The sequence below is a fragment of the Astyanax mexicanus genome, chromosome 8, assembly GCF_023375975.1.
Source record: "Astyanax mexicanus isolate ESR-SI-001 chromosome 8, AstMex3_surface, whole genome shotgun sequence".
In the NCBI taxonomy this organism is placed as follows: domain Eukaryota; kingdom Metazoa; phylum Chordata; class Actinopteri; order Characiformes; family Acestrorhamphidae; genus Astyanax; species Astyanax mexicanus.
Window position 1 is genome coordinate 51,025,192 of NC_064415.1, and position 27,397 is coordinate 51,052,588.

The 27,397-nt window shown below is 37.5% G+C and overlaps 2 protein-coding genes across 2 annotated transcripts; both read left to right on the forward strand.

Annotated features, from left to right (window-relative positions):
• The first annotated feature begins 2,883 nt into the window (after positions 1-2,883).
• casq1a (calsequestrin 1a) lies at positions 2,884-13,129 on the forward strand. Its single transcript, XM_022677902.2, has 11 exons — positions 2,884-3,281; positions 6,914-7,004; positions 7,396-7,496; positions 8,306-8,417; positions 8,505-8,578; positions 9,800-9,930; positions 10,632-10,677; positions 10,797-10,851; positions 11,411-11,511; positions 11,643-11,717; positions 12,770-13,129. Exons 1-11 carry the CDS (start codon positions 2,982-2,984, stop codon positions 13,091-13,093), a joined length of 1,410 nt encoding a protein of 469 aa, XP_022533623.2. The 5' UTR covers positions 2,884-2,981; the 3' UTR covers positions 13,094-13,129.
• A 2,745-nt stretch (positions 13,130-15,874) lies between these two features.
• si:rp71-1g18.1 (C2H2-type zinc finger protein) lies at positions 15,875-26,074 on the forward strand. The gene is made up of 4 exons (XM_007258033.4): positions 15,875-16,287; positions 17,108-17,247; positions 19,832-19,919; positions 21,320-26,074. Exons 1-4 carry the CDS (start codon positions 16,002-16,004, stop codon positions 22,207-22,209), a joined length of 1,404 nt encoding a protein of 467 aa, XP_007258095.3. The 5' UTR covers positions 15,875-16,001; the 3' UTR covers positions 22,210-26,074.
• The last annotated feature ends 1,323 nt before the right edge of the window (positions 26,075-27,397 follow it).

Here is a 27,397-nt window from a genome sequence, read left to right on the forward strand (position 1 = left end):
TCTGAGATACAGACTTTTTTTTATTTTCATTATGAACATTAAAAGAAAAAAAAAAACACTAAAATTGGGTCACTTGGTGTGTAATTAATCTAAATAAAAGGAGTTTCGCTTTTTAAACTAAATTACTGAATTAAAGTGTACTTTTTGATGGCATTCTCATTTTGTAAATGTAAGCGTGAAAAAAGAAACTGGAACGAAGCCAAAAATTCACTTTATTTCTACCAATTAACAGTTCTGAATGTTAGACATTGACCTGAATACTGAGGAAGAATATCTTTACTGTCTCACATACTTCTGCAAGTAAAGTTTGCATAACCAGAAATCAGTCAACCCAACACCCCTAAATATGAACACACACACACACACACACACTGCGCAGCCCCTCTGCCCCTGTCAATCTCAGTAAGGATTAGCCTCACAGGCCACTATATAAAGATGACGGAGTTCACTCTAAGATCACGTTTCAGAACTTTATTAAAAGCTGACCTCTCCACTTTCAATTTGTAAATTAATCTCATGCACACTGTTAACACTTCCCTCTATGGTCTGCTGACAAATTATATATAATATCAGGATTACAGCTGGTGAGAATTATTTGAAATGCAAAGAATACAACTAATGAAGTTGTATTCATCTATAACTATGTCTATAGCAGTTATGCTAACAGTCCAGATGTAAAGTAGCACAAACAGGAGATCTGAAATGTAATTGTGCATCTCAAAAAATTAGAATATCATTAAAAAGTTTATTTTTATTTCAGTATTTTAGTCAAAATGTGAAACTTGCATATTATGTAGATATATTACACAAACAGTGATCTTTTTTAGGCATTTATTTACTTTATTGTTTATGATTATGGCTTACAGAAATCAGTATCTTGGAAAATTAGATTATTATGTAAGACCAATTGGTACAGTCCTGCTGGAAAATAAAATCTGCATCTCAATAAAAGTTGTCAGTAGCAGAGGGAAGCTGTAAGATATGAAGTGCTGTAAGATTTTGCGGGAAAACAAAACTGCACTGACTTTGGACTTGATAATAAAACACAGTGGATCAACACCAGCAGATGACAGACATGACTCTCCAAACCATCACTGATCATCAATAAATTGTACTTTATTTCATTTGTAAATCAAGGGAGCAGAGTCTGGAGGAAGAGTGGAGAGACACAGTCCAAGCTGCTTGAGGTCTAGTGTGAAGTTTCCACCAATCAGTGATGATTTGGAGAGACATGTGTTGGGACACAACTTCACATAAGAGGTAGACAGGGTCGTTTTAAGGCATTTGGGGGCCCAAAGCCATATGTACTCCACTACATACCATCAACCCATCTCCCAAACACACTTTAATCACCATCTTTACTGAAATGTTAGATTGTAGTGTGACCAAGATTAAGATACAAATATTAATAAAAAATATATAAATAACAGTTCAGCAACTAGTGGGTGGGGCCCCCTTGAGGGGGATTCTGATAAGTGTTGTACTTTCCTGCAATGACTGTCACAGAATTTAAAGGGGCGCTCATATAGTTTGTTGTCGTTGCATTCAGTTCATAACCAGTAGGTGTCTGGGACCCCAGGCCATCTCGAGGCCCATGGCAATTGATGGGTATGGCTGTCCTGTTGCAGCGGGCCTAAAGGCAGACAGGGGACTTCATTATATTGCAGAGGTAACTCTTTCTCTTTCTTTACTGGACTGGTTCTGATGAGAGACAGTTTAATCATAATGTTTGATGGTCTTTGTGACTGCAGTTGAGGATAATTTTAGATTCCTGAAATGTTTTGGATTTACTGACCTTTATTTCTTCATTTCAAGTCATTTTTTTCTTTACTTAGTTGAGTAGTTCTGGCCATAATAATATTATAAAATGTTAAGTAATTAACTCGACAGTTTCAGCACAGCTGTTTACATAAAGCTATTCCAGGTGAATTTACTTATTAAAGCTGACTGAGAAAATGCTCAGATGTACAAAGCTGTCATCTAAGCATAAGGTGCTACTTTAAGGAATGTAAAATACACTGCCTGGCCAAAAAAAAAAAAGCCTACTGGATTTAAGTACGTAAATGATGTGGGGTTGGTTGATGCTGCAGTTGGTCTGCAGGTTTAGGTTCAGTAACAGTATGTGCATAAAGAATGAGGTCAGCTGACTCTACCTGAAAATACTAAATATAGACCAGGTTATTCCATCAGTGGATTTTTTCTTCTTTGATGGCACAACCATATGCCAAGATGAAAATGCCAGGATTCATGGAGCTGGAATTGTGAAAGAGTTCAGGGTTCAGGGAGCACATGGATTGAGAGAGAGTTCACCACAGAGTCCAGATCTTAACCTCATTGAGAATCTTTGGGATGTGCTGGATGGAGAAGTGCTGCTTTGTGCAGTGGTCAGACTCTACCACCATCAATGCTGCTGCAAGATCTTGGTAAAAAAAAAAGAATGCAACACTGGATTGAAATAAATCTTGTGACATTGCAGAAGATTATAAAAACAATGCCACAGTGAATGTGTGCTGCAGTCAAAGCTAAAGGTGGTCCAAATAAATATTATAGAGTTTTTTTTGTTTACTGAATAATTCCAGGTGTTTTTCTTCAAAATGCAGAACATTTTAAAATAATGAAAAAAGCACTGTATTTAAGGTGTATCTTAACTTTTGACTGGTTCTGTATGTGGCTAAACACGTCTGTCAAGCATTGTAAAGAACATCTCCATCTTTCCCTGGATGATCTAATGCTACATTCTAGCACTGCGTCACTCAGTGGACCAAGTCCAGGCTCTCACACACACACACACACACACACACACTAAACTCTCATTTACCCTACCCTACAAGCATGCCCCTTACAAACACACACACACACACACACACACATCCAATGCTGCACCACAGCTTTCTCAGAGCTGGTGCCAGTCTGTGAGGATTTCAGGAGGGGGCACAGGCCTCTGGTCTGGGTGGCAGAAGCCTATATTTATTTATTTATTTATGTATTTATTTTACTTTTCTTTTTCTTTTTTTCTTTTTATTATTAATGTTAAACATCTGACAATGCAGTGGAAATTGGTTGTCCTGGGGCTCCTGTTGTCTTTTGGACAGATGTCATGGGGTCACGAGGCCATGATCATTCCTGAATATGATGGAAAGGAGCGTGTTCACGTCCTCACTATCAAGAATTATAAGTCTGTGATGAGGAAATATGATTTAATGGTGCTGTACTACCACGAACACGTCGGACCCAGCAAAGTGGCCAAGAAACAGTTTGAGATTGAGGAGCTGGCTCTGGAGGTGAGTGAACTGAGGGAATGCTAACACAGAAAAACAGGATAAACTGAGATAATACTGCACTTTGAAACCTGTGACGTTTAACAGGTTACTGCAGTCAGGATAAACACATGTTTAAACTTTCATACATTTTAAATGTATTATTTATTGTGCACCACACTGGGACTGGTTAAATGTGTATAGTTTTAGCTAAGCTAATTAGCAAACATTAGCCTGCACTTCCACTGTCCATTTCACTCTAAATCTCCACAAGGATTTTATGCGCACCTTGATATGGAAGCCCAAGAGTCCTCTGGTAATTCAATAGGGAAAAAAATTTACAAGAAAAGTCAAAATAATTAAATACTAAATAACTAAACACTAAATCATAATTATAAGACACTAAATTGTAATTATGACATACTAAGCCACAATTATGAAATAGTAAGTCATAATTAAGAGATACAAAGTCATTATTATGAGATACAGTCATTATGAAATATTAAATCATAATTATGAAACACAAAGTCATTGTTATGAGATAGTAAGTCATAATTAAGTCATAATAAGATACTAGTGCATTGTTATGAGAATACGTCATAAGTATGAGATACAAAGTAATTATTATGATATAGTATTATAATGACTTTGTATCTCATAATTATGATATACAAAGTCATTATAATGAGATAGTAAGTAATAAGTATGAGGTCCTCATAATTATGAGAGTAAGTCATACTCATGAGACACAAAGTCATTATTATGCAATAGTATTATAATGATTTTGTATCTCAGTTATGACTTACTATCTCATAATTATGATATGATATCTCATAATTATGAGATAGTAAGTCATAATTATGAGATACTAAGTCATTATTATGAGATAGTAAGTCAAATGTTATATATTAGTAGTAGGAAACTCAACACACCAAAAAACAGGTATGATATAAGTATTTATTTGTACTCAAAGGTACACTTTTTATCACTGTTCCCTTTAAATGTATAATATTGGTCTTGACAGGGTCAGGTGTGTTCCATCTGATGTACAAAGTCTTTCCAAACAGCAGGAAGAAGAGATTTGTACCATTTAACCAGCCTAAAGTACAATCAGTATTCTGTATCACTGTACTGATAAACAATATATATTTTAATTGCACTTATTTTTCTTAGTGTGTAATGACTATCCAGATGAACAAAACTAATTTTTGACATATGTTTATTTAATCATCATGCTTGTTTGAATTAAACTCTGCATTGAGTTGGTTCCATTCTGTAAGTGTGTGTGTGGCACACTGTCCTGCAGCTGAGTTGTTATTAATACTTTACGTTTCAGATTTATAGTTAACAGCTTACAGTTGACCAAGGCGCAGGGATAGATTACTGATTGGGCCAGTTGGACCAGTGCCCATGACTTCCAGAAGCACCAGTTGCTGGGAGGGGGCCTCTCAGATCACATTCCCCAAGGCAATTTGAAGACTTGGGATAGTCCTGGATGTGAGCCGAGCATTTGGGCCAGAAGCAGGGCCCAGTCTGTGCGGTGTTTGGAGTGATTTTTGTTATTTGAGATTGTATACATTTGGTCCAATTATTTTCGTACTGCAGTTTATTGAGCATATTAAAGTATTTCTCTACATCCTGTCATCACCAACCACCCATATTTCCCATTCGGCAGGTTGCCTTTCCAGGTGTTGTACCAAATTCTACCTCCCTGCCAGAATCTGACATTTGTGCCCTCATTTGTGTACAGGTGCATTCCACAACAGAATAAATCTAACAGATTCCCCCCAGATTCCTTTTATTTCTGTTTGTATATAAGGCTTAATCTACAGTCACAGTAGATATAGGAATCACTCGGGTAATCTGTTTGACTTCACTACTACGTAATGTACCTGCATATAAATAGAAGACTGATTTCAACACAGCACTAGGTCTTTTTCTTCTTCTGTTGTTTAACCCATTTTTACAGTGGCCATAAAATGCATTTTTTTTACATATATTTTAAGGGTCCCTCTTTTTATCTTAGAATAAAAAAAACCACACTGTACCCTGGTGGTTAATGGCTCATGTCAGAGTAGATAATTGCACCCCAAAAATAGTTCCATTAGTTTTCACTATCTGGTCAATCAAATACCAAATTACCAATACCAAATACCAATTTATTGATTATATATATTGTATTTATTTAACACAAATCTTAATATCTTTAAAGTACATGATGATATCAAATTAATTCCACTAACTACGTCCTTAAGCTTCCAAAATTCTATTAAGCTATCTATAATGATTTGAGTTCTATTAGGATTAAAGAGCCACTAAACACTAAACCTTTTTTTTTTCAATTAATAGCTGAAATGTGTTCCTTTGAAGTAATGAAACATATCAGTCCTGCTTATTTTTTTTATAAAACTTTCCTAAAGTAAAAAATGCTTTTATTGTGGTCATTTCTGCCTCTGCAGCTCCTCTCAGGTTTATCTGTGCTATAGGCGATAATATGCAGATTAATCAATCAATCAATAATACAATAATACCGCCCCCCTGCTGACATCCAATCATCTGCGTCAGCTCAGCCAATCAGCTTTCCCTCCTGCCGCCCTGCTTCTAAACCCATACATCACTCAGTGCCCCTCCCAAACCACCCCTCCCATTGTTTAGCATTTTTCAAATTTGAGCTTAGGGTGGAGTCGGCAAAAATGAGGAAGTTTAGTGCCAAAACTCACACCAAGAGTTCCAAACTGTATCCAAATGGCACAAAGCCTCCCAATGGCCAAAAGCGAATCCTCCCCAGTCTCTCAAAAGCAGCTCTGGCCAGAGGACTGGCCAGAGGACAGTGGAGCAAAGGTGAAGCACTCAAGCACAGGAACACTGTTAAACAGTTCACACTGTTAATCACAGACAGTGAAGGTAATGATGAAAGTATATGGAATAATGAAGCAGGAGGACTGCTCAGAAAACTTCACCATAACCTCAACAACAAATGCAGCCCTATAGACAATAGAAGCTGCTGTGGAGTGAATCAATGAATCAGTCTAACTGCAACTCTTAGAATAAATAATATTATACTTACAGTAGCAGTCAAAAGTTTGGACACACCTTCTCTTCAATGTTTTTTTTGCTACATTGTAAATGAATACTGAAGTTATTCAGAATCATGTAGTAACTTAAAAGTCTTAAACAAACTAAAATACTCTGTAAAGAAGCATTTAGGTGCTCTTATCTGGGGTGCTGTTAACTTGAGGTTTCTGAGGCTGGTAACTCTGATGAACTTATCCTCTACAACAGAGGTAAAGCTTGATCTCATTTCCTGGGTCGGTCCTGATGAGAGCCAGTTTTACCATAACACTTTTGATGTTTTTTTTTTACTTCACTCGGAGATGTTTTTTTTTATTTTTTGAAAAAATAGAGGTGGATAATAAAAAACAATCATAAATAATAAAAATAACTAATTGCATTAACTAATTAACTAAATACATATTATTGCTCTAAACAAGAAAAAAAAACATTGCAATAAATATTCCTTTTCTTGATCAGGAAAGGGTTAAAGGGTTAAAGGATGAATTTGGTTGTATATTAAGCTCTGAGGACCACTGTTAACAGATTTTAGCTTGTGATCTAGTCCTAAAAATGAACTAATTCTGATCTGTTTTTTTCCACAGCTTGCTGCTCAGGTTCTAGAGGACCTTGTTGAAGATGTTGGATTTGCATTACTTGATGCGAAAAAAAACAGAGATGTTGCCAAGAAGCTAGGTAGAATTCATGCACACACCAGTGGCTTTCAGATACACATATTATTTGTAATTTTCTGAAATGATATAAGACATTATTGTAGCCAACTGTAGCACATCCGATGTCTATTCCCAGCATAATAATAGGCACAACCCTAGGTCCAACCACCTACATAATATTAATGTAAAAAAGACATTAGATACTCATATAAACATCCTTATATTCATACATTACATTCATCCTTCACACAAGGTCTCATTAGCGAGGGAAGCTATAGTTCATTATTCTTTGTGGCACATAAACAGATTATGATGTTCTTAGACAAAGTGATGCATTTTCTGAAGGTAGTGCAGGGATGCTGATATTGTTCTTCATGATTGTACATTTTATTTTTCTCTGTTACTCATCACAGGTCTGCAAGAGGCAGACAGCATCTATATCTTTATAGAGGATGAAGTCATTGAGTATGATGGGGAGCTGACGGCGGACACACTGGTGGAGTTCCTCTATGATGTGTGTAAAAAGAAATGCTCCTATATATTTATAAATATATATCACATATTCAAAGAGTTATTACCGTCATTTGACATTACAACAGTCAAGCAGAACATTATGACCACTGATAAAGAAGGATTAGAGCATGACCAACACAAACTGTGCAGCAACAGATTCAACAGAGCCTCAATCTCTGACTTTTGAAAGATGTATTCAATTGAGAACTTGGTTTGTGTTGTATCTGGTGTGACAACATAAGCAAAAAATGAGTACCAGTCCAAAGACAGCTTTGTCGGTTTAATCAAATACTCTTTCAGGCGAAACAGAGTTTTTGAAATGCAGTAGATAATGAAAAAGATAAAGGAAAAATAAATCAAAGTTTAACCAAGACCACATCAAATTGTAAGGGTTTTAATTTTCTCTCTATACAAGATTATTGGGCCCATAATGGGGCGCAGCACAGCATTACTCTTACAGACAGTAGACTTGATGAATCCGTGTGCACATCAGTCAGAAAAAAGCTTGACTATCGATCTTTTTACATGAGTATTGCTCAATACCAGTACCAGCGTTGGTATCGATATTATCGATATTTGGATCGATCCGCCCACCTCTAGTCTGTACATTTTATAGAACTACACAGTGTCCTATATGATCAATAGAGCTGAAACAAAATAGATAATGGGTGTAGAAACAAGTACATAGTGTATCATATTGTTATGTTTGACATGGGCATGTTGCATGGATTTGCTTAAACCATCCCAGTTATTTAATATATAATATAAATGTTTCTTTTAAAACAAACTGTTTTTTTTTTTGTTTTCCAGGTGATTGATAATCCAGTGGAGGTGATTGATAACAGCAACGAGCTGAAGGGCTTTCATAGTCTCGAAGAGGACATTAAACTAGTCGGGTACTTTAAGCATGTCAGGTCTAAACGTACGTACCTGTACAGCCAAAACTATACGCTATGTTTCTAACGGAGAAATGTAAGTAAAAAATATATTTGTTCTGGTTTTGTTTTAGACTATGGTGTGTTTAAGGATGCAGCAGAGGAGTTCCATCCTCACGTGAAGTTCTTTGCGACGTTTAACCCAAAGGTAACTATAATAAACAGCTGCAATCAGGTGTATCAAAGCTAATAAACAAATATACCATACATACACCTAAGTGAAGAAGCATGTATCAAAAAAATGTCTTAAATGTCTAAGCTGGATTCATTTAAGCTTTTTATCATCTGTAACATACAAGTTGAACATAATATAAACTCATATTTTGGAAACTTCTGTCTGAACCCACCCATTTTTCTTCTGAGAAAAAGTATTGGAACATATGACTATTAGGCAGAGGCGTGCAGACATAGACATCAGATGGTGCTAAAGCACCACCAACTCTGCCCTTTATCAACCAAAGTGCCCTTTTGAAACTTTTTTTTTTTTTTTTATAAATATATTTTTTTATTGTTAAGATTTTACGGAGGCCGGTTTGAAATGATCTTTTGAAAACCTGAGCGATTAAAAACGAGTGAAAACAGAAGGCCCTGAAATCAGCTCACACACACCCGACCTCTCTCTTCCTCTGTCACGTGACCCCGCGCAGTCACACGCAAGGCACACTAGCAGTTCAGCAGCAGTTCAGTTCAGCGAGTCTTCAGCACAGCACGCACGGCAACAGATAGGCTTCTTCTCCCCCGTGTCCCACCAGTCAGGTAACATACACATAAAAAAAAAAGTGCCCTTTTTCCCCCCTGAGCACTTGCCCCCCAAAATGTCTGTGCATGCCGCTGCTATCAGGTGTGTTTTGTTGCCCAGGTGTGTCCTGATACATTAATTATTCAAATAATAAACATCACTTTATGCTTAGTGTCAGATTTGGGTTTTGCCTGTGCATTTATGGAGGATTAACCAACATGAAAGCCAAGCAACTTTGAAGCTGAGAGAAGATTGAAAATCAATTAAAGCCATTTAACCAATATTGTCCATAGCCAGAACAACTGTTTGGAATGTCCTAAAGAAGAAAGTCATCACTGGTGTACTAAATAACAGATGTCGAACAGGTAGATCATGGAACATCACAGCAGTTGATGAAAGAAATACTGTAATGTGCTGTAATGAAAAACTAAACATCTGTAATTGACAGATCAGCAACAACCTACAGAAGTGTCATACATAGATTTGCAGAAGACTCCATGAACAAAATGTTTGGGTGGGTTATTTTGGGTGTGTTGTGTTGGGTGTGGGCCTTTTATCACTGAGTTAGCAGTTTTTAAACATCACAATGCATACACAATGTACCTTACCTATGAAATATCTTTGATACAGGTTGCTAAAGATCTACATCTGAACATGAACGAAGTGGACTTCTATGAGCCTTTCATACACAATCCACTCAGTATCCCTGGAAAACCCTACACTGAAGAGGACCTGGTTAACTTCATTGAGGAGAATAATAGGTGAACCTTATGTTAATAAAACTTTTGAGTTTAATTTCATACTTTTTGTCTGCCCAAAGTATGAACAACTAGTCAAAGTTGGATAATTAAATCATTTGATTTGGCCCATTCAAACATCCCTTTCACCTGATGAACAATTTATTTATTTATTTATTTAAACTTTTTATCCCATTTTTTCCCCAATGTACACGGCCAATTACTCAACCCACTCAATACAACTCCCCCATCACTAGTGATGCTGCAACACTAGGAGGGTAAAGACTAGCGCATGGCTCCCCCAACAACTGTGAAGTCAGTCACTACATTTTTTAACTGCTGCTGCTGATGCAGAATTGCCGAGTAGCACCACAGCGCACTCGGAGGAAAGCGCAGCGACTCAGTTCTGATACATCAGCTCACAGATGCCTTGTGCTGATCGACATCACCCTTTGGAGTGATGAGGGGAAAGAGCACCATCTACCCACCCAGAGAGAGCAAGGCCAATTGTGCTCTCTCAGGGCTCCAGTAGCTGATGGCAAGCTACATGAACGGGATTCGAAAAAATTATCTCCCGATCAAAAAAATTACTTCTATTCTAAATCTAATCTAATTATTTTATTTGTTTACTGTTTAATCTATTTTGCCACTTATCTGACAACCGTCATTGAACTTTGTCTTCCAACAACAAATATATTAATATCAGTGCTATAACTTAATTTCAGACCAACCCTGCGGAAACTGAAGCCACACAACATGTATGAGATATGGGTAAGCTTCTATTCTTGTCTTTACGTTTTTTGGGGTTAGTGCTAAAAATATTAGCAGCTAGTCAGGCTTTGGCTGAAACATATAACAGAAAAATGAGGAGAAAATCTTTTTTTTTTCAGGAAGATGACTTAGATGGAGAACATATCATTGCATTTGCAGAGGAAGATGATCCAGGTATGTTTTGAACTGGGAATTCGATTGGGATAAAGGAAAAAGAAATATAGTAAACACCTCTTTATTAAAACATCATTTATCTCTGTTTTACTGAACTCTACTAAAGCAGGAGTAGACTAATAAAATAACTGTGCTGATCTGTGATTTATCTCGGTTTTACTGAACTATACTAAAGCATGAGTAGACTGATAAATCACGGTGCTGATCTGTGATTTATCTCGGTTTTACTGAACTCTACTAAAGCATGAGTAGACTGATAAATCACTGTGCTGATCTGTGATTTATTTCGGTTTTACTGAACTCTACTAAAGCATGAGTAGACTGATAAATCACTGTGCTGATCTGTGATTTATCTCAGTGTTACCGAACTCTACTAAAGCATGAGTAGACTGATAAATCACTGTGTTGATCTGTGATTTATCTCAGTGTTACTGTACTCTACTAAAGCATGAGTAGACTGATAAATCACTGTGCTGATCTGTGATTTATCTCAGTGTTACTGTACTCTACTAAAGCATGAGTAGATTGATAAATCCCATCTTTTCTGCTCCACCTTCAGATGGATTTGAGTTCTTGGAGATACTAAAGGAGGTCGCTGAGGAAAACACACATAATCCAGACCTCAGCATCATCTGGATTGACCCTGATGAATTCCCTCTGGTGAGATTATTAGGCAACATATCCATCTTAATTCACCAAAATCCAAAACACTGTCCAACCAAAAGATTACATTTTTGAAATGTTTTAAATGATTTAAAGAAAGTTTAAAAAACTGTTCTTGTCCCCTGTAGCTTGTCCCTTATTGGGAGAAGACCTTTGACATTGATCTGTCGTCACCTAAAATTGGCGTGGTGGACGTTGTGGATGTAAGTATATTGATAGTTATAATTTTTGCATTTTTTTATAGTCATGCTGGTCGATTAGCATGGGTATGCTGGTCAGTTAGCATGCTTATCTATGTATGTCTTTTGTTAGTCCATCAATAAATGTTGAGTAACCTTCTACTACCAGATCAGGAGAATCTCTCACTATCTTTAATAAACTCCTGAAGACAGAGCTCTTCAAAGAGTTCTTACTCTCCTAACACCTCTAACTAACTACCTTCTACTACCAGATCAGGAGAATCTCTCACTATCTTTAATAAACTCCTGAAGACAGAGCTCTTCAAATAGCACCTACTCTCCTAACGCCTCTAACTAACTACCTTCCACTACCAGATCAGGAGAATCTCTCACTATCTTTAATAAACTCCTGAAGACAGAGCTCTTCAAATAGCACCTACTCTCCTAACACCTCTAACTAACTACCTTCTACTACCAGATCAGGAGAATCTCTCACTATCTTTAATAAACTCCTGAAGACAGAGCTCTTCAAAGAGCACTTACTCTCTTAACACCTCTAACAAACTAACTACTACTAATCTCATTTCCTTCTTCCCCTTCTCTACACCTCTATCCCATAATTTAACTAATGTTTCTACCTTTAACTTCTATTACTTTTGTACTTTTGTACTATTTTTAATCGCTTTGGACAAAAGTGTCTGCCAAATGTAATGTAATGTAATGATTGTTGCAGACAGCAAATCAGCCTCAAAAATATCCTGTAACATGAGCCAGGCATTAAGCAGCCAAGCCAAACTCCCAACAAACAAAATATTTTTTAGGAGCTAAACTGGTTAGTCAGCTAGATTGAACAGCTTCAGCTGACCATGCTGTTTATTTTAACAGGGACAGTATTAAGAGAATTATTGATTCATAATCTGGGGGTAGCGGAGCTCCAGCATCAGAGCCCTGAGCACAACCACGAGAACCCGGCTAGTCCTTGGATTTGAACCCACAACCATCCACTTGCTAGCTCATGTCTCAGAATAAGAGCTAAAGAATTAAGCATTAACTGTTCTTTAATCTTCTGATTTCAGGCCGATAGTATATGGCTGGAGATGGATGACCATGATGATATGCCAACACCTGCTGAGCTGGAGGACTGGCTGATGGACGTTCTGGAGGGGGAAATTGACCCTGATGGAGATAATGATAGTGAAGATGCTGCTGATGACGAACATGATGACGACAACGATGAAGCCGATGACGATGATGAAGATGACGACGATGATGGCAGCGATGAAGATGATGATGATGATGATGATGACGACGATGACGATGATGATGATGATGATGATGATGATGATGATGATGGCGATGATGACGATGATGACGACGACGACGATGACGATGATGACTGAAATTAAATTATTTACAATAAAAGAATAGAAACTGTACTTTGTATAGCCCCTTTCTCAAATCCTAGGTCACATTTAGTAGCAGTGCAAACACAAGGATACAGATCAACAGAAGGCAAAAACATAATCCATTACAAACTTTTGAGTTCGCTTCGACCCAATTTCTCATGCCAGAAACACCAATAAAATGAACAGTTTTTTTACACCATATATTTATATGTATATATATATATATATATATATATATATATATATATATTAGGGGTGTCACGATTCCCAAAATCCTCGATTAAATTTTTTTTTTCGATTCGATTCTCGATTTTCTTTTTTCTTTTTTTTTTTACAGCAGAGAGTCCTATGCCAGTTTTAGATTAGTCAGTCATTGGTTTGATTTATCAAATTTACAATATCTTATTTCAAAAGGTGGGCTTGATATAAGTGATGCAAAGTGATACAAGTGATCTGTAATACACCACACTAGGCACTAATGGTCACATTTAAATAATTTAATTAAGATATATATATGTAATGCCATCTAGTGGATTTTTTGGTAGCAGCAGTGTGCACTGTTAAAACAGCAATGTGCAACATAACAAAATAAATAATAAAAAAAAACAGGAACAGTCATGTACAAAATAAAAGAACAATAAGAGCCTTAACAAACTGAACATGAAACATGAAAAATAAGACTCGGCCCCTGAGAATGACAAGTTTTTTTTCTTTGACAAAGATATATTATTAACTTTATCTGAGAGAAAGATGCTCCTTAAGGTACCAAAACTATGAACATATTTGAGGCTAGACAAAACAACTGTTATTTATATATTTTCAAGTTTTTCTTTAAGAAGATGAGAATGTTCACATTCTCTGGAGAAAGTTCTGCTCTTTCAGCAGTCCAATGTCCGCGGCGTGGGCTGCGCTATTTGCGTAGCGTGCTGCGCCATTTGCGTAGCGCGCGTGTGCTTGTGTAGCTTAGCGGGAGGGATCGTCGATCATCTTTTTGACTTCGATGCTCGAGCCCATGACTTAATTTTCATAGATTTCGATAAAATATCGAAATCGTGACACCCCTAATATATATATATATATATATATATATATATATAGAGGAGGAGGGGTACGTATTGGTGGGGTTGGTGATCATTGACCAGCATATGAAACACAATTCCGTAAAAACACTTTTTCTTAAGTAAAAATCAGTGGAATTGACCTATGTGTCAAAAAAACAGGTCAGCTGTGATCGCTTCCCCTGGTGATGGGAATGGGCATGGTGTGAGGTGTTTTGGAAGGTGGATGATGGGAACAGTGTTTTAGGGATCAAGAGTGGCATAATGGCTGCACACACTGTGATGTTGTGACTACACTACCCAGGGACACTGACTGTGGCACAGTGTTTTATGACATTACTTCTCTTGAGCTTGTTTTGGCTGGTTAAGGCTTAGAAACTTGTTCCACTGCAGCTACATCTCTAGTTCCATTACTGTCTAGAAATCAGTACAGTACTGTAGGACAGTATGAAGTATACATACAGCTCTCAGTATTGTTCTGCATATTGTTCTGAAGAATCTGCTGATATTGACTGGAATCCATGCGACCCTCAACTTTAACAATATTCCCAGTACCTGCACTGGTCGCTCAGCCCCACAGCATGATGATAGAACTTTTGTATCCTTCCACTAAACCATGTTTTGAGGCCACTGTGTTGCCACTTTTCAAAGAAGATGCAAAAAGGAGAAAAACCTGTATCGACTCTGGAAAATGTGTCTGCAACAGTGAAATCGCTTGAAAATCGCTAGGTGTAAGGTCAGCATAACAATTTTCAAGTGATTTCACTGTTGCAGACAAATTTTGAGAGTCGTGATAAAACATGTGAGTCTTGCTAGAGTTGAGTCATCTCGATCGTTCAGCATAAAGTGGTTAGGATTGAAAGTTTTAGTCTTTTTCTCGTACTGACGTTCAGATAAAATCAACCGTGTTTAATATTATCATAAGTCTTAAGACTTGGTTCACGCGAATAGTGACGTGAACAATGTCAACAACCAATAGGAGAGCTACGGGAAGCAACAAAGCAAGAATATTTTACGTGACTGTTTACAAACGATTTGAAAGGGAAGTTGCAGTTAATTTGCCTTATACTTCAATGCGTACTTAATTATATACATTAATATAGTATTTTAAACACAGGTAGCACTTTATAAGTCATTATATTTTAAGTTATTTTATTTTGCACTACTTTTTCTTATTGTGCAGTGTTATTTTTAATACAAGCAAGTTTAATAAATACACATTTTGCTAGAATGATGTCCTTTATTGCATTAGTTTTATCTAAAACAAAGGCAAATGTATAGAAGTGAAACTGTGGTTCTTTGCTATAAGGGGGGGGGGGGGGGGGCTTATAGGAAGAGAAGAACACAAAATATATTCTATTAAAAAATATCAAGAACTAACAGTGTGGCAGGCAAAATAAACTGTTAATGGGGAGAAATGCTGTGAGTCTCTGATAAATCACAGTATTGATATACACATTATTTGTAATTTTATATGTAATATGTATTGTTTTTAAACTCTCCAGTCATTGCTAAATCTTAGTCTGTGGGTAAAAAGTCTGGGTCTTTAGATGTGAGAGGGTTTCAGACTAGTTTAGTCCATTAAAAGTCTTTTCAGAGTCTTTATAAAGTCGTGTACTGTATGGACAACTGGACTCCCCGGGCAGCGCCCTCTGCTGGCCGGTGGTAGTGCACTATGTAGTGGACATGGCGCGGATTCGGACGCAGGCAGGGGGGTCGTCCGCAGGCACGCCCCCTCACTTCCTCGCGGGGAGCATGTGGTTGTTGTGCTCGTGGCTGGAGGAGTGAAACTGCGGAGGCCTCTTTGTTTATGTGGGAGTGTTCGGCTGAGTTCTGAGCGCAGCATGGCTGATTCCGTGTCCAGGTTTCAGGCGGAGGTGGCCGGTATCATGGAGCTGCTGCTGAAGGTGGCGGTGCTGGAGATCAGTAAAGTTTTCGAGGGCCGGACTCGCCTGTATCAGGACTGCGCCTGCAACGGAGAGGCTAAGATCCAGGAGGACCTGCAGTGTTTACCGGATCTCAGGGCCTTTCGGGAACAGCCGCCGCAGCCGCCGGGGAGTCCTGCTTCCAAAGCTGTTCGCAGTGTCGGTGTGCAGGCGGGAGAACCGGAGTTAGAACCTGCAGCTGATGGTAAACAGTGTTTTTGATTGTTTTTTTTTTTACTGAGAGATCCTATCCAGGGAGTAGAGGTGGGTAACCCAGGTCCAGAAAGTAAAAATCCACCCCAGGCGTTTGTACCAGCAGCTCAGCAGCAGCATTGGTACAAAAGCCTGGGGTGGATTTTTACTTTCTCGACCTGGGTTACCCACCTCTATGCAAGGAGTACTGGCTAGAACTTAGCTGCTGCAGGATTTAAGGTGGAACTGGGAATTGTAGCTGCTGCAGTTACTGTGTTTTGTGTTTGTGTAGATCGTAAATGTTGTTAAACAAAAATACAGCACTGGAAAAAAAAGGGACAACTTAAAATCCTCTGGAATATAATTAAGAGGAAGATAGATGATCACAAGCCATTAAACCAAGCTGAACTGCTTCATTTTTTTGCACCAGGAGTTGCATAAAGTTATCCAAAAGCAGTGTGCAAGACTGGTGGAGGAGAACATTCCAAGATGCATGAAAACTGTGATTAAAAAGCAGGTTTATTCCACCAACGGTTGTTTTCTGAACTCTTAAAACTTTATAAATATGAACTTGTTTTCTTTGCATACATTTTATTTTCAATTTAGGAGAAATGTTGTCGGAAGTTTAAAGAAAAAAAACAACAGTGTTCCTTTTACTAAAATAAATACCTATAAATACCAAAATCAGGGAAACTGATTCAGAAACGGAAGTGTTCTCTTAATTTTTCCCCAGAGCAACATGTGCATGCACCAATAGCCTATAATCGAAAATCTCCTGCATTCCTCTTTAGTTGTGCTCTACTTAATCCTAAACTCCCTCCCCCACTTTACAGATGGAAGCAACATGCCCCGCCCCCAAGATCACGAAATGGGTGAACATCAGCCCCCCACAGAAGTCCCCCTGCTGGACCTGGAAGAGACCATTGATGTGCTGTGCACTGTTGACCTACCCTGCACCATCTTTAAAGAACAGGTCAGTGCAGCAGTAATTACTTAGTACTTAGGTAGGGATACACCGTGATATTGGAATTAAAGTACCTGACAAAAGTTTGGACACACCTCTTTTCTTCAGTGTGTTTTCTTTCTTTTTTCTCTTTTATTTCCAGTTATTACTTCGGTTTTGTCAACACCGTCAGACTTAATACAAAGCAAAAATATTTTTTATTTGTTGACCTTAATATGTTTTTAGAGTTTTTAAATCATTATTTAACATTCTTATTAGAGATGTCCTGATATAAAAGTTTTTTTTTGTCATTTGATTTTGAGTATCTGCCAATACCGAGTCCCGAACCGATACTTTGGCAATGCAAAAAATAAAGCTGTCCTTAAGTTTTTTTTTATTATTATTAATTGTTAATTATTTAAACAACACTATCAAAACTTCTCCAGCTCTTCTCCATCCAGCACATCCCAAATATTCTCAATGAGGTTAAGGTCTGGACTCTGTGGTGAACTCTCCCAATCCATGTGTGAAAATGATGATCTCATGCTCCCTGAACCCTGAACTCTTTCACAATTCCAGCTCCATGAATCCTGACATTGTCATCTTGGAATATACCCGTGTTCATCAGGAAAGAAAAAAAATCCATTGATGGAATAACCTGGTCTATATTCAGTATATTCAAGGAGTCAGCTGACCTCATTCTTTCAGCACATACTGTTGCTGAATCTAGACCTGACCAAGTGCAGCAACAACCCCACATCATTTACTTACTTAAATCCAGAAGGAGGCTTTTTTTTGACCAAGCAGTGTATAAACACTAGTGTACCTGCATATATTGCTTTTATTTTGCTAAATTCGTTTTGGTAAAGCTAAAGCCGGTCTGTTTTTTGGGTCCATTTGCTGTGTATCTCTGCGCTGCATTTTATGAGGCTGTAAACTACATTCCAGACAGAACAGAGGGAAGCTGACTGGAAAGGAAGGTTTCGTGTTTAGATGCGGCCTTGAGCAGATCACTTCTGAGTGCTGTAAGATGTTCATTATAAATTGATCTGTTGACTTGGAATTCCACTTTTCAACACCAGTAGTATCTGTGATTGAGTGAGGTCAGGTCTCCTGCCAAAGTTTAAAAACTCATTATAGGGAGAGGTTGATCATCATCATCATCATTTGATCCCAAGAGAAAAAATGCTCTTGGGAAGGGATTTTTTTTTTCTGTTTTTTAGGCATAATAAAATCATTAGATTTTTTTATTATATAACCACGAGCAGCTTTTATTTTTTTCTGGTCAACAAGAACAAAAGTATGAGCTGGAATCAGTTCAAGGACAGCACTGTTCCTTAAAAACCAAACAGAAGATAAGAACGGAATGAAGAGGAACAGGGATGTTTTTATTCATTATTTTTAATCTTTATTGTGCTTTATTGATCTTTAACTGTCCCAAAACAGTCCCAATAATTTTTGTCAGCCAAAATACTTATTTATTAATTAATTAATTTATTTTAAACATTACTGTTTTTATGTATTTATATATATTTCTACTGCATTATATCCTTATATTATCAGTTGTTTGGATTTTCTTGTCTAATTGCCTCTCCTCCTCTTCTGGTGATTTCAGCAGGCTCTGAGTTAAAAGGGGGTTCTTTATCTGTAAACGGACTATATGTTAAGTTTAAGGAAAACTCCTAGTTATATTTAAACAATGGTTTCACTGTACTTCCCTTAACCTCATCCTGTGTGCTATTTTTACCACCCCCTGGAAGATATTAGCCTGGAGCCCTGTATGCGTTACAGGCTTACACATATTTATTTTTAAACTAAACTAAGTCCCGGTGGGCTTAAAATTGTGTTGTCATTAAGTTGTGAAAGCCGTTATTATATTATTATTATTATATCTATCTCCCACAGAGAGTAAATACAATTTTGGTTTTATTTTTCTCAAACTGCATTTGGCAATTTTGCAATTTTCTAATTCAGCATTTGTTTAAAATATTAGTTTGCAAGTAAACGTAATATAAGCATTATGTGCTTTTTTTTTTACCATGTTGTTGTTTTTGTGAATGTGAGTCTCTGAATTTGAAAAGTCTTAAAAATCTTGCCTTTAATTTCCCCATTCTGGTAGGTACCCTGTTATTAGCTACAGAATTTTAGAGAACTCAAGATTAGATTGGTCTTATCCCTCCTCTGGGCATCTCTCTTTGATAACTTTAATCTGTGAACCTAAAAAAATTCAAATGCGTTACAATTTATTTTCATTTAATAATAAATATAAAATCATCTTTAAACTTGTACATGTTTATTTTTTTAAAGCAGATTAATCATGTGACAAGTTGGCACCAATAATCCAAATCTAAGTGTTTCTAAGAATGATTTATGTATTCATATTTAAATACCCATTATCAAAAGCTTAGTCTTAAAGAAGAAAAGTGGGATTAATCGGGGTTGATTACATAATTCTATTGTGATTAATTTTATTATTTTTTTTTATTGATTGAAACCACTAAAAAATAATAGAATATTAAAAAAAAAAAATTTTTCTTATGATCTTGGTTTTGTTTTCTGTTCTGTCTATTCTGTGATAAATCTCAATTTAAGTTCTGTGATTTTGCTCCTACAGGTTACTAAAATGGAGATTGTGGAGGACTTGGCTGTTGAGAACACATGGCATGTTAATCCTAAAGCAGAATTGTCCTCTGAACAGAACGGTATGTACAGCATGTGGCGTTCATGGGCAGTAGAGACAGTTACTCCAACAAAATGTAGTTACATCAAAACAAACTATTTTTAATACCCTTCAGAAAAAGATTTCAGAAAAAACAGTAAATGAGCAGGTGTCCCAATTCTTTGTTTCTATGATGTGTAGTCCTAGATTTTTCTATACTATACTATGCAATATGGAATTTATATAGCCTGTTTGGGGCTGTCAGAATTTTATCCAGGCCTTATAATATCGGTGCTTATAATAGGCAGGTAAGTCTTTGCTGCTCAGGGTAGTTTCCCTGTAAAATAATGAAGCAAAAAAAAGCAGCAAAGATTGTTAAAGGTTTCATTCCATTGTTTTTTTATTTATTTGTGGTGCTCAGGTGTTTCTATTTAGCCATGCTTTTAATCACTAAATTAGAGGTCTCTAAAGAAAGACAGGTTTTGGCTCTTGCTCCTGAATATTCATACATGCAAATTTATTGCCTCTAATTGGCTAACAGCACTGCAGCAGAGAACACTTATCTGCTGCCTCCCCCACAGTCAATTTTACAGCTCTAAAACGCAAAGGACAAAATGTTTTCAGAGATACAGCCTTAGTTATAAAGATATAGGGCGTCGATTGGTCCAGCAGTCTAAAGCGCTGCCACTATGAGCGGGAGGTCGCTGGTTCGAACCCCCGCTCATGCAGCTTGGCCATCAAGCAGCCGGCGTTCAGAGGGAGCATAATTGTCCCTGCTCCCTTCGGGTGGGTAGATGGCGCTCTCTCCCCACATCACTCCTAGGGTGATGTCCACAGCACAGGGCGTCTGTGAGCTGATGTACCGGAACTGAGCCGCTGTGCTTTCCTCCAAGCGCGCTGTGATGCTGCTCGGCAATACTGCATCAGCAGCAGCTCGAAAAGAAGCGATGGCTGACTTCACATGTATCGGAGGAAGCATGTGTTAGTCTTCACCCTCCTGGTGTTTTGGGGCATTACTAGTGATGGGGGAGTCCTAATGAGTGGGCTGGGTAATTAGCCATGTAAATTGGGCAGAAAATGGGAAAAAGTTGAAATAAACGTAAGACTTGAGGTGAGCCGCCCCGTTCCGGTGGCTCTCTGTAAACAGAAGCTGTAAGCTCCACCTGTGGGCGGCCATGAGCCGAGGTGGGCGAGGCTATGAAGTCACTGGTTGGTGTAGACACCCTAATGTCTCTCTGATTAACTCTTATTTCTGAGGATTTTCTTTTACTAGCTACTGCAGACAATGGAGGTTAAGGAAAAACAGGTTCATATGCACCATCATATACAACTCAGAAAGACTTATAGTATTATTCAAAGAACAAGAAAACATTTATTTTAGCAGAAGGAAACTTTAAAATCTATTTTTGTGAAAATTAAAGTGTGAATGTGTTTCCTTTACAGACGCTCAGTCACCAGATCCTCTTCCTATTCCAAGTCAGTTAAATTCAACAACAGTCGACATTCCCAGCACAGATCTTATCCCAAGCACAGATCTTATCCCAAGCACAGATCTTATTCCAAGCACTTTGGAGCAGTCAGACCTCGGCGTAAAGGAAGCTGCTGACTCTGTTGAGCCTGTGAGCGAGCTGGTGAAGGTGGAGCATCTTGATACAGTTGTAAGCAGTGAAGAAAAAAGTGGACAGACTTTAGATAGCAATTCATCTGCTGCTCCGGGAGCTGTGGATGTGGTGTTTTATCTCAACGAGATACCAGTCGACTACAAAGTGCTGCAGCCGTGCTCCGTGCAGCTGGTGAACCTGCTTTGTTTCCCTAAAGCCAAAAGGAAAATGGCGGACGTCGCCGGCGTGAATGGATCCTCCGTACCCAAAGACCTCCGGATTCACCAGCACAACCACAACGGGCGGCGCCTGTGCTGCTTCACCAAGTGCGGCGACGGCGTGTGGAGTCTGCGGGGCAGTCTTTCCCACAGACAGTCGCTCAGCTGCAAGATCTGCGGCAAACAGTTCAAGCGCAGGAAGATCCTCAGGAGGCACAAGCGGTTCCACACGGGGGACCGGCCGTACTCCTGCTCGAAGTGCGACAAGACCTTCACTCTGCGCAAAAGCCTGCGCAGACATGAGAGATTCCACACGGGAGAGAGACCCCACAGCTGCCCTCAGTGCGCCAAAAGCTTTCGTCTCAAGGACAGTCTGAAGGCCCACATGCGCTTTCACACGGGGGAAAAGCCATTCAGCTGCAGCCTGTGCACCAAAGAATTTAGGATCCAGAAGAATCTAGACAAGCATGCTTTGGTGCACTCTGTGCCAGGGAGGATTTACCCAATCAAATAACCAAACCAAATATATCATAATAATGATATATTGTCCCCCAGCTAGTATGTTTATACAGCTCTGGAAATAAATCCTGAGTCTGAATTCTGAGACCAGTTTCTGAATCTGTTTCTCTGATTTTGCTATTCATAGGTATATGTTTGAGTAAAATGAACATTGTTGTTTATTCTATAAACTACGGACAATATTTCTCCCAAATTTCATCTAAAAATATTGTCATTTAGAGCATTTGTTTGCGGAAAATGAGAAATGGCTGAAAAAAGTTTTTAAGTTTTCATGCATCTTGGCATGTTCTCCTCCACCAGTCTTACACACTGCTTTTAGATAACTTTGTCACTCCTGGTGCAAAAATTCAAGCAGTTTAGCTTGGTTTGATGGCTTGTGATCATCCATCTTCCTCTTGATTATATTTCCAGAGGTTTTCAGTTTGGTAAAATCAAATTAAAGAAACTCATTTTTCCAGAGCTGTATATGTATATATGCATACAAAATAACCCACTGTAAATCTTCACATGCTACACATGAGAATATCTGCTTGCTTTCTATCTATTACTACCGGTTAACGAACAACTTGCTTGAAAGTGAGACAGTTAAGGCAAGACCCATTGGTACCCATTTTGAGTCCATAGGTAGTTAATTTTAACAGAAGTTTGCACAATTACAAAAAGCCAAATGGTAAAATCATGAGAAACACTTTGTCTTTGACGTATTTTGTCCCTGGCTTATTGTTTTTAAATCTAAAATACTTAAATATATAGCCAGTAAAGTACATACAGTTAGCAAAAGAGGCTGTGTTAAACGTGGGAAATGTAGACTTCAAAGTAAAAAAAGAAATATTAGCATATTTCAGTATGCTAATTAAGCATTAATACATGAGAGGGAGTGCTATAACGTGGAATATTGGCACTGCTGTGCTGCAGTCGTAGACACAAGGGCCTCGCGTGTAGTATTGCGATTATACCACAGTTCCACTATCGCTGTTAATTGAAAGATTTTGAGTTAAAGAGGATGACAATATTAAAAAAATACGATCTGTTGGGTTATAAACACTCTGAGTTAAAATAGTTCCATTGCTGCTCTGTTTGTAGCTGTGCTGTTTGGCTTGTAAGCGCTGCATCATTGCTAGGTTACCTGCATGTGGCGGAGTAATACTTGGAGAGCTTTGGTTACAGTGCATTACCGGCTGATAACTGCACTCACAGAACGCTTCTCAGCCAATCAGATTGCAGTGTCAGAACTAACTGTGGTATGATGTGAAATAAATAGCAATATTTTTATTGATATAACTACATGTATGTTTGCTGTATTTGAATCGGCAAACAAAGATGTATTCCAGAATATATTCTATTTTAAATTTGTACAGGAGTATAGACTCCTATAGTTTCTTTTGGGAGATTTGGGAGTTAAAACACTGGGTTAAAACTACCCCCCCTGATGCGGAGGCTTTTTTAGCCTTATTAGCTTTAATAGAGTTATAGAGTTAGTTACATGCTGTGCTGCAGTCACTAAGAGAAAGACTAAAATAACGTTAGATTCAGTTTGAATCTGGATAAATGTTTGGTATTTCTGTGAGAAATGAGATTAGTTATTTGATCTGAATCTTGTTCACTACATAAAATGTTCTTCATTAATCTGTTCCTCCTTTATTTGAAGGAAGGAATAAACAGTATATAGTGTGTGCAAAAAAAAAAAAGTTTTGTTTGGATGCTGAGAAATGGTAGAGATGGATATAAGCTATGTTCTTTAAACTGCTTTGTACCAGATCCTACATAATCTGATGCTAATACATTTTTTTTTGCAATATAGTGTATTTTAGTTCTGGGACATTTTCTTATTACTTTTTTTTTCTTTTTTTTTCAGACAGCATGTATAAAGTTTATATATAAAATGTGTATTATGTTAAGATCAGTGGACTTTCAGGACCAAAAGCTTCAGTTTGTGTCTCCACAGGTTTTTTTTTCTCTCCTGTGTTGGATTTAAAGTAAATTGAGGTGTGTGTGTATATATATATATATATATATATATATATATATATATATTGAGTTTCATATTATATAGTTCTAGCCATTCTTTTTTCAGCTATTACCTTTTTAAATGTTTGCATCCAGAATTTGCTGGAATTTTATTGAATCAGTTTTTCCCTTCACTTTATCTCCAATACTACTGGTGAACAACACAACTCTAAATAATTATTAGATACATCCGCCCCCATGCTTCACAGTTAGGTAGGTGGAAGTTTTGGAACTTTTTGTGAAATGTGTATCTTCTTTTTTTTAATTAATCAGTCAACAACACTTTTTTCCCCCCAAATCTATTAGACTTATCTAGATGTTCTGTAGCATTTAGCAAATATCGAATTTACTGATTCTGCTTCTTCTTGTACTCTGCCATGAAGATTATTTGTGCAAGCAGTGCTGCAAATACATGTACAGGTAAGCCAACAGAAGTGTGTCAGCAGCTGAATTATCTTTTCTCCTAAAATCATTTTATTTTGTTGGAGCTACATTATCTACTGCTCAGATTTTACTATATTAATCCTATTTTAGATACTACTGTATTCGATTTTAGATAATTGCTGCAAGGATTTGATTGCATTCATTGCAGTGACATGAGGTCAGGATCTTGAGTGTTTACCACCTCAATTAATCATTCCCAATTCCCTCAAGTACTGGAGATGGAGCTCAATCATTCCAGAGAACTAAGTTTCATTGTCTCACAGCTTAAACATTAGGCATAGTGCCAACAGCTTCATGTTTATCTGCTTGAGAGAGTCCTGCTAAATTAGCAGTACTGTGTAATTTTCATTTACTGTATTTTCCGCACTATAAGGCGCACCAGATTATTAGGCGCATTATGCGACACTAGTAAGGAACAGGGGTGTCACCATGTTTTCCTTCTAATTCACTGCTGGGTGGTGAGACCTGTAAAGCTAAGCTAAGTAAACAAAACTGTAATTGTTAAAAAAAAAAAGTCAAACGAGCACTGAATGTTAATCTACACAGATTTCTCTCCTGAAAACTGTTTATTTGGCTGAGTGAAGTGCTTCTGTTTATTTACAGCAAGCTTAGATTTCTAGGTTCAGCAGCGCTAGCATTAGCAGCTAACCGCTAGTAAATGCCACCCAACAGCGCTATACTGAGGAACCCTGAGTGATCCAGTAAGCCAGGGCGATGTTAACTTGTGGTTCATCCCACATAGCTTGTTTTAACACGGTAAATATGCAGACTACAGTGCGTTAATACTCGCCTCTGAATGCCGAAACAGCTAGCGCTTAGCGGCTAATGCTTCTCCAGCAGTGCTAGCCAAGGATAGCAGCAGGCTACAGGAAGATAATACCTCTGAACGGCGAAAGAGCTAGTGCGGTTAGCGGCTACTACTAATTAAACTGATACATAAGGTGCACCAGGGAAAATTAAAGGATTTTAAATGCACCTTATAATGAGAAAAAATATGGTAAAACAAAATCTAGTTTACCCTAATCCCTTACAGGAAAACTGATTCACAGTGTAAAAAAAGTCATCTTAATTTTTTACCATAATCTCTTTTCCACACAGGCTGGTTTTATCGTCATTTATTTCATTCTTTTTTCTATGGACAGAGTTGTATTTACTTATTCTATAATTTGGTCATATTTGCAGAAATATACTACAACATACACATATATTCCGTTGCAGCCTCTGTTCTTCTGTTCCTCTTGATTTACTATACATTGTCTTGTAACCTTTGTTTAACACTGGAAAAGTAAAACCACTTTTATTGTTTTTTTTTTTTTAGACTAAAGTGATTTTTATACAGATGTATAAAACGTGTATAAAACGTGTACTTTTAGAACGTTTTAAATAATAAAAAGGTTATCAAGTCTTGTTATGAGCCTTTTATTCTATACATTACATTCACAGCCCACTCACCATATTATGACCACCTCCTTGTTTCTACACCTATTATATATATATATATATATATAATCATCATATTATCATTTCACCCTGTTCTTTAATTATCAGGACCCCACAGGAGAGTAAACCACCACAGAGCAGATCATTATTATTTGGGTGGTGGATCATTTATTCTTAGCACTTAGCAGTGAATTGAATTATTGAATTGAGTAAATCAGTTAAAAAACTATTTTAACCTGAAGTGGCAGTGTGTATTATTTTGTCTCTAAACTAAAAGCAGGAGTGTTTGAGAGGAAAAGAGATTTATGGTACCGTCCCTGCTAAGCCTAATATATTCATTTTAAAAACTGGGGTGTCTGGTCGCTTTTCGCGTAAGTTCTTCTGGCCACGTCATGTGTCTTTATGTACTTACGTCACACGTACCACATCTTAAAGAGGATCCAGCTCAGTTTTACTAAACGCGAGCGGCTGGTGGAGCAATGGAGACTTCAGAAGAGGAAACTCAGAGCTCATTAGCTCTTTCATTCATAGAAAACCCATCATAAAACCAAAGAAATGTAGAAGTGAAGTTTCTGACTGAGTGCTCTCTCTGACTGAACATAACCTGGAATCGGATTCATCCGCTCTGAAAGGAGACCGCATCACACTCGCAGTTTAAAATAATTCTTCTGCATGCTCGGTGCAATTACCCATTCTCACCAGAGAGGGCCCTCAATCCCCCAAAATCCCTAAACTTACAGACAACAGCTTTAAATTTAAAATCATCTATTCTTTCACATTTTAGGTGATGAAAGTGAAAAAAAAACCTGTATATTCTTGTTATACTTTAAATCAAACATTCACAGCATACAGATGATCGCATTCTGGCTAGGTGTCTGTTCACAATTACTGAACAAAGCCTAACGTATGATATTTGAACAAAAGAAAAGAGGCTTCTCATACACTTGTTTAGACAAAGCAAACAAATAAAATTAGTAATTAACATACAGCTACAAAATGATTAGTTTCTCTGATTTTACCATTTATAGGTAAATTGTATTAGTAAAATGAACATAGTTGTTTTATTCTATAAACTAAAGACATTTCCCCCAAAATTCCAAATAAAAAGTCATTTAGAGCATTTATTTGCAGTAATTGAGAAATGTGTAACAAATAAATGCGCTGGTCTGGCGTGAAAACCTGCCAAGGGATTTCCGGAGATAAAGTGAGTGCTGTAAGTAACTTTATACAGCTTTTAAAGAGTCTGTCTCACATACATCAGCATAATTTTTTTATATTATTTTATTTCTTAT

Excerpts from the sequence above, each read along its gene's own strand:
- si:rp71-1g18.1 (XM_007258033.4), top strand. The coding sequence starts at position 16,002 with ATGGCTGATTCCGTGTCCAGGTTTCAGGCGGAGGTGGCCGGTATCATG. Across the intron at positions 17,248-19,831 it reads GCACCATCTTTAAAGAACAG|GTTACTAAAATGGAGATTGT; the intron begins GTCAGTGCAGCA and ends TTGCTCCTACAG. Across the intron at positions 19,920-21,319 it reads ATTGTCCTCTGAACAGAACG|ACGCTCAGTCACCAGATCCT; the intron begins GTATGTACAGCA and ends TTTCCTTTACAG.
- casq1a (XM_022677902.2), top strand. The coding sequence starts at position 2,982 with ATGTATTTATTTTACTTTTCTTTTTCTTTTTTTCTTTTTATTATTAAT. Across the intron at positions 10,678-10,796 it reads ACAACATGTATGAGATATGG|GAAGATGACTTAGATGGAGA; the intron begins GTAAGCTTCTAT and ends TTTTTTTTTCAG. Across the intron at positions 10,852-11,410 it reads TGCAGAGGAAGATGATCCAG|ATGGATTTGAGTTCTTGGAG; the intron begins GTATGTTTTGAA and ends CTCCACCTTCAG.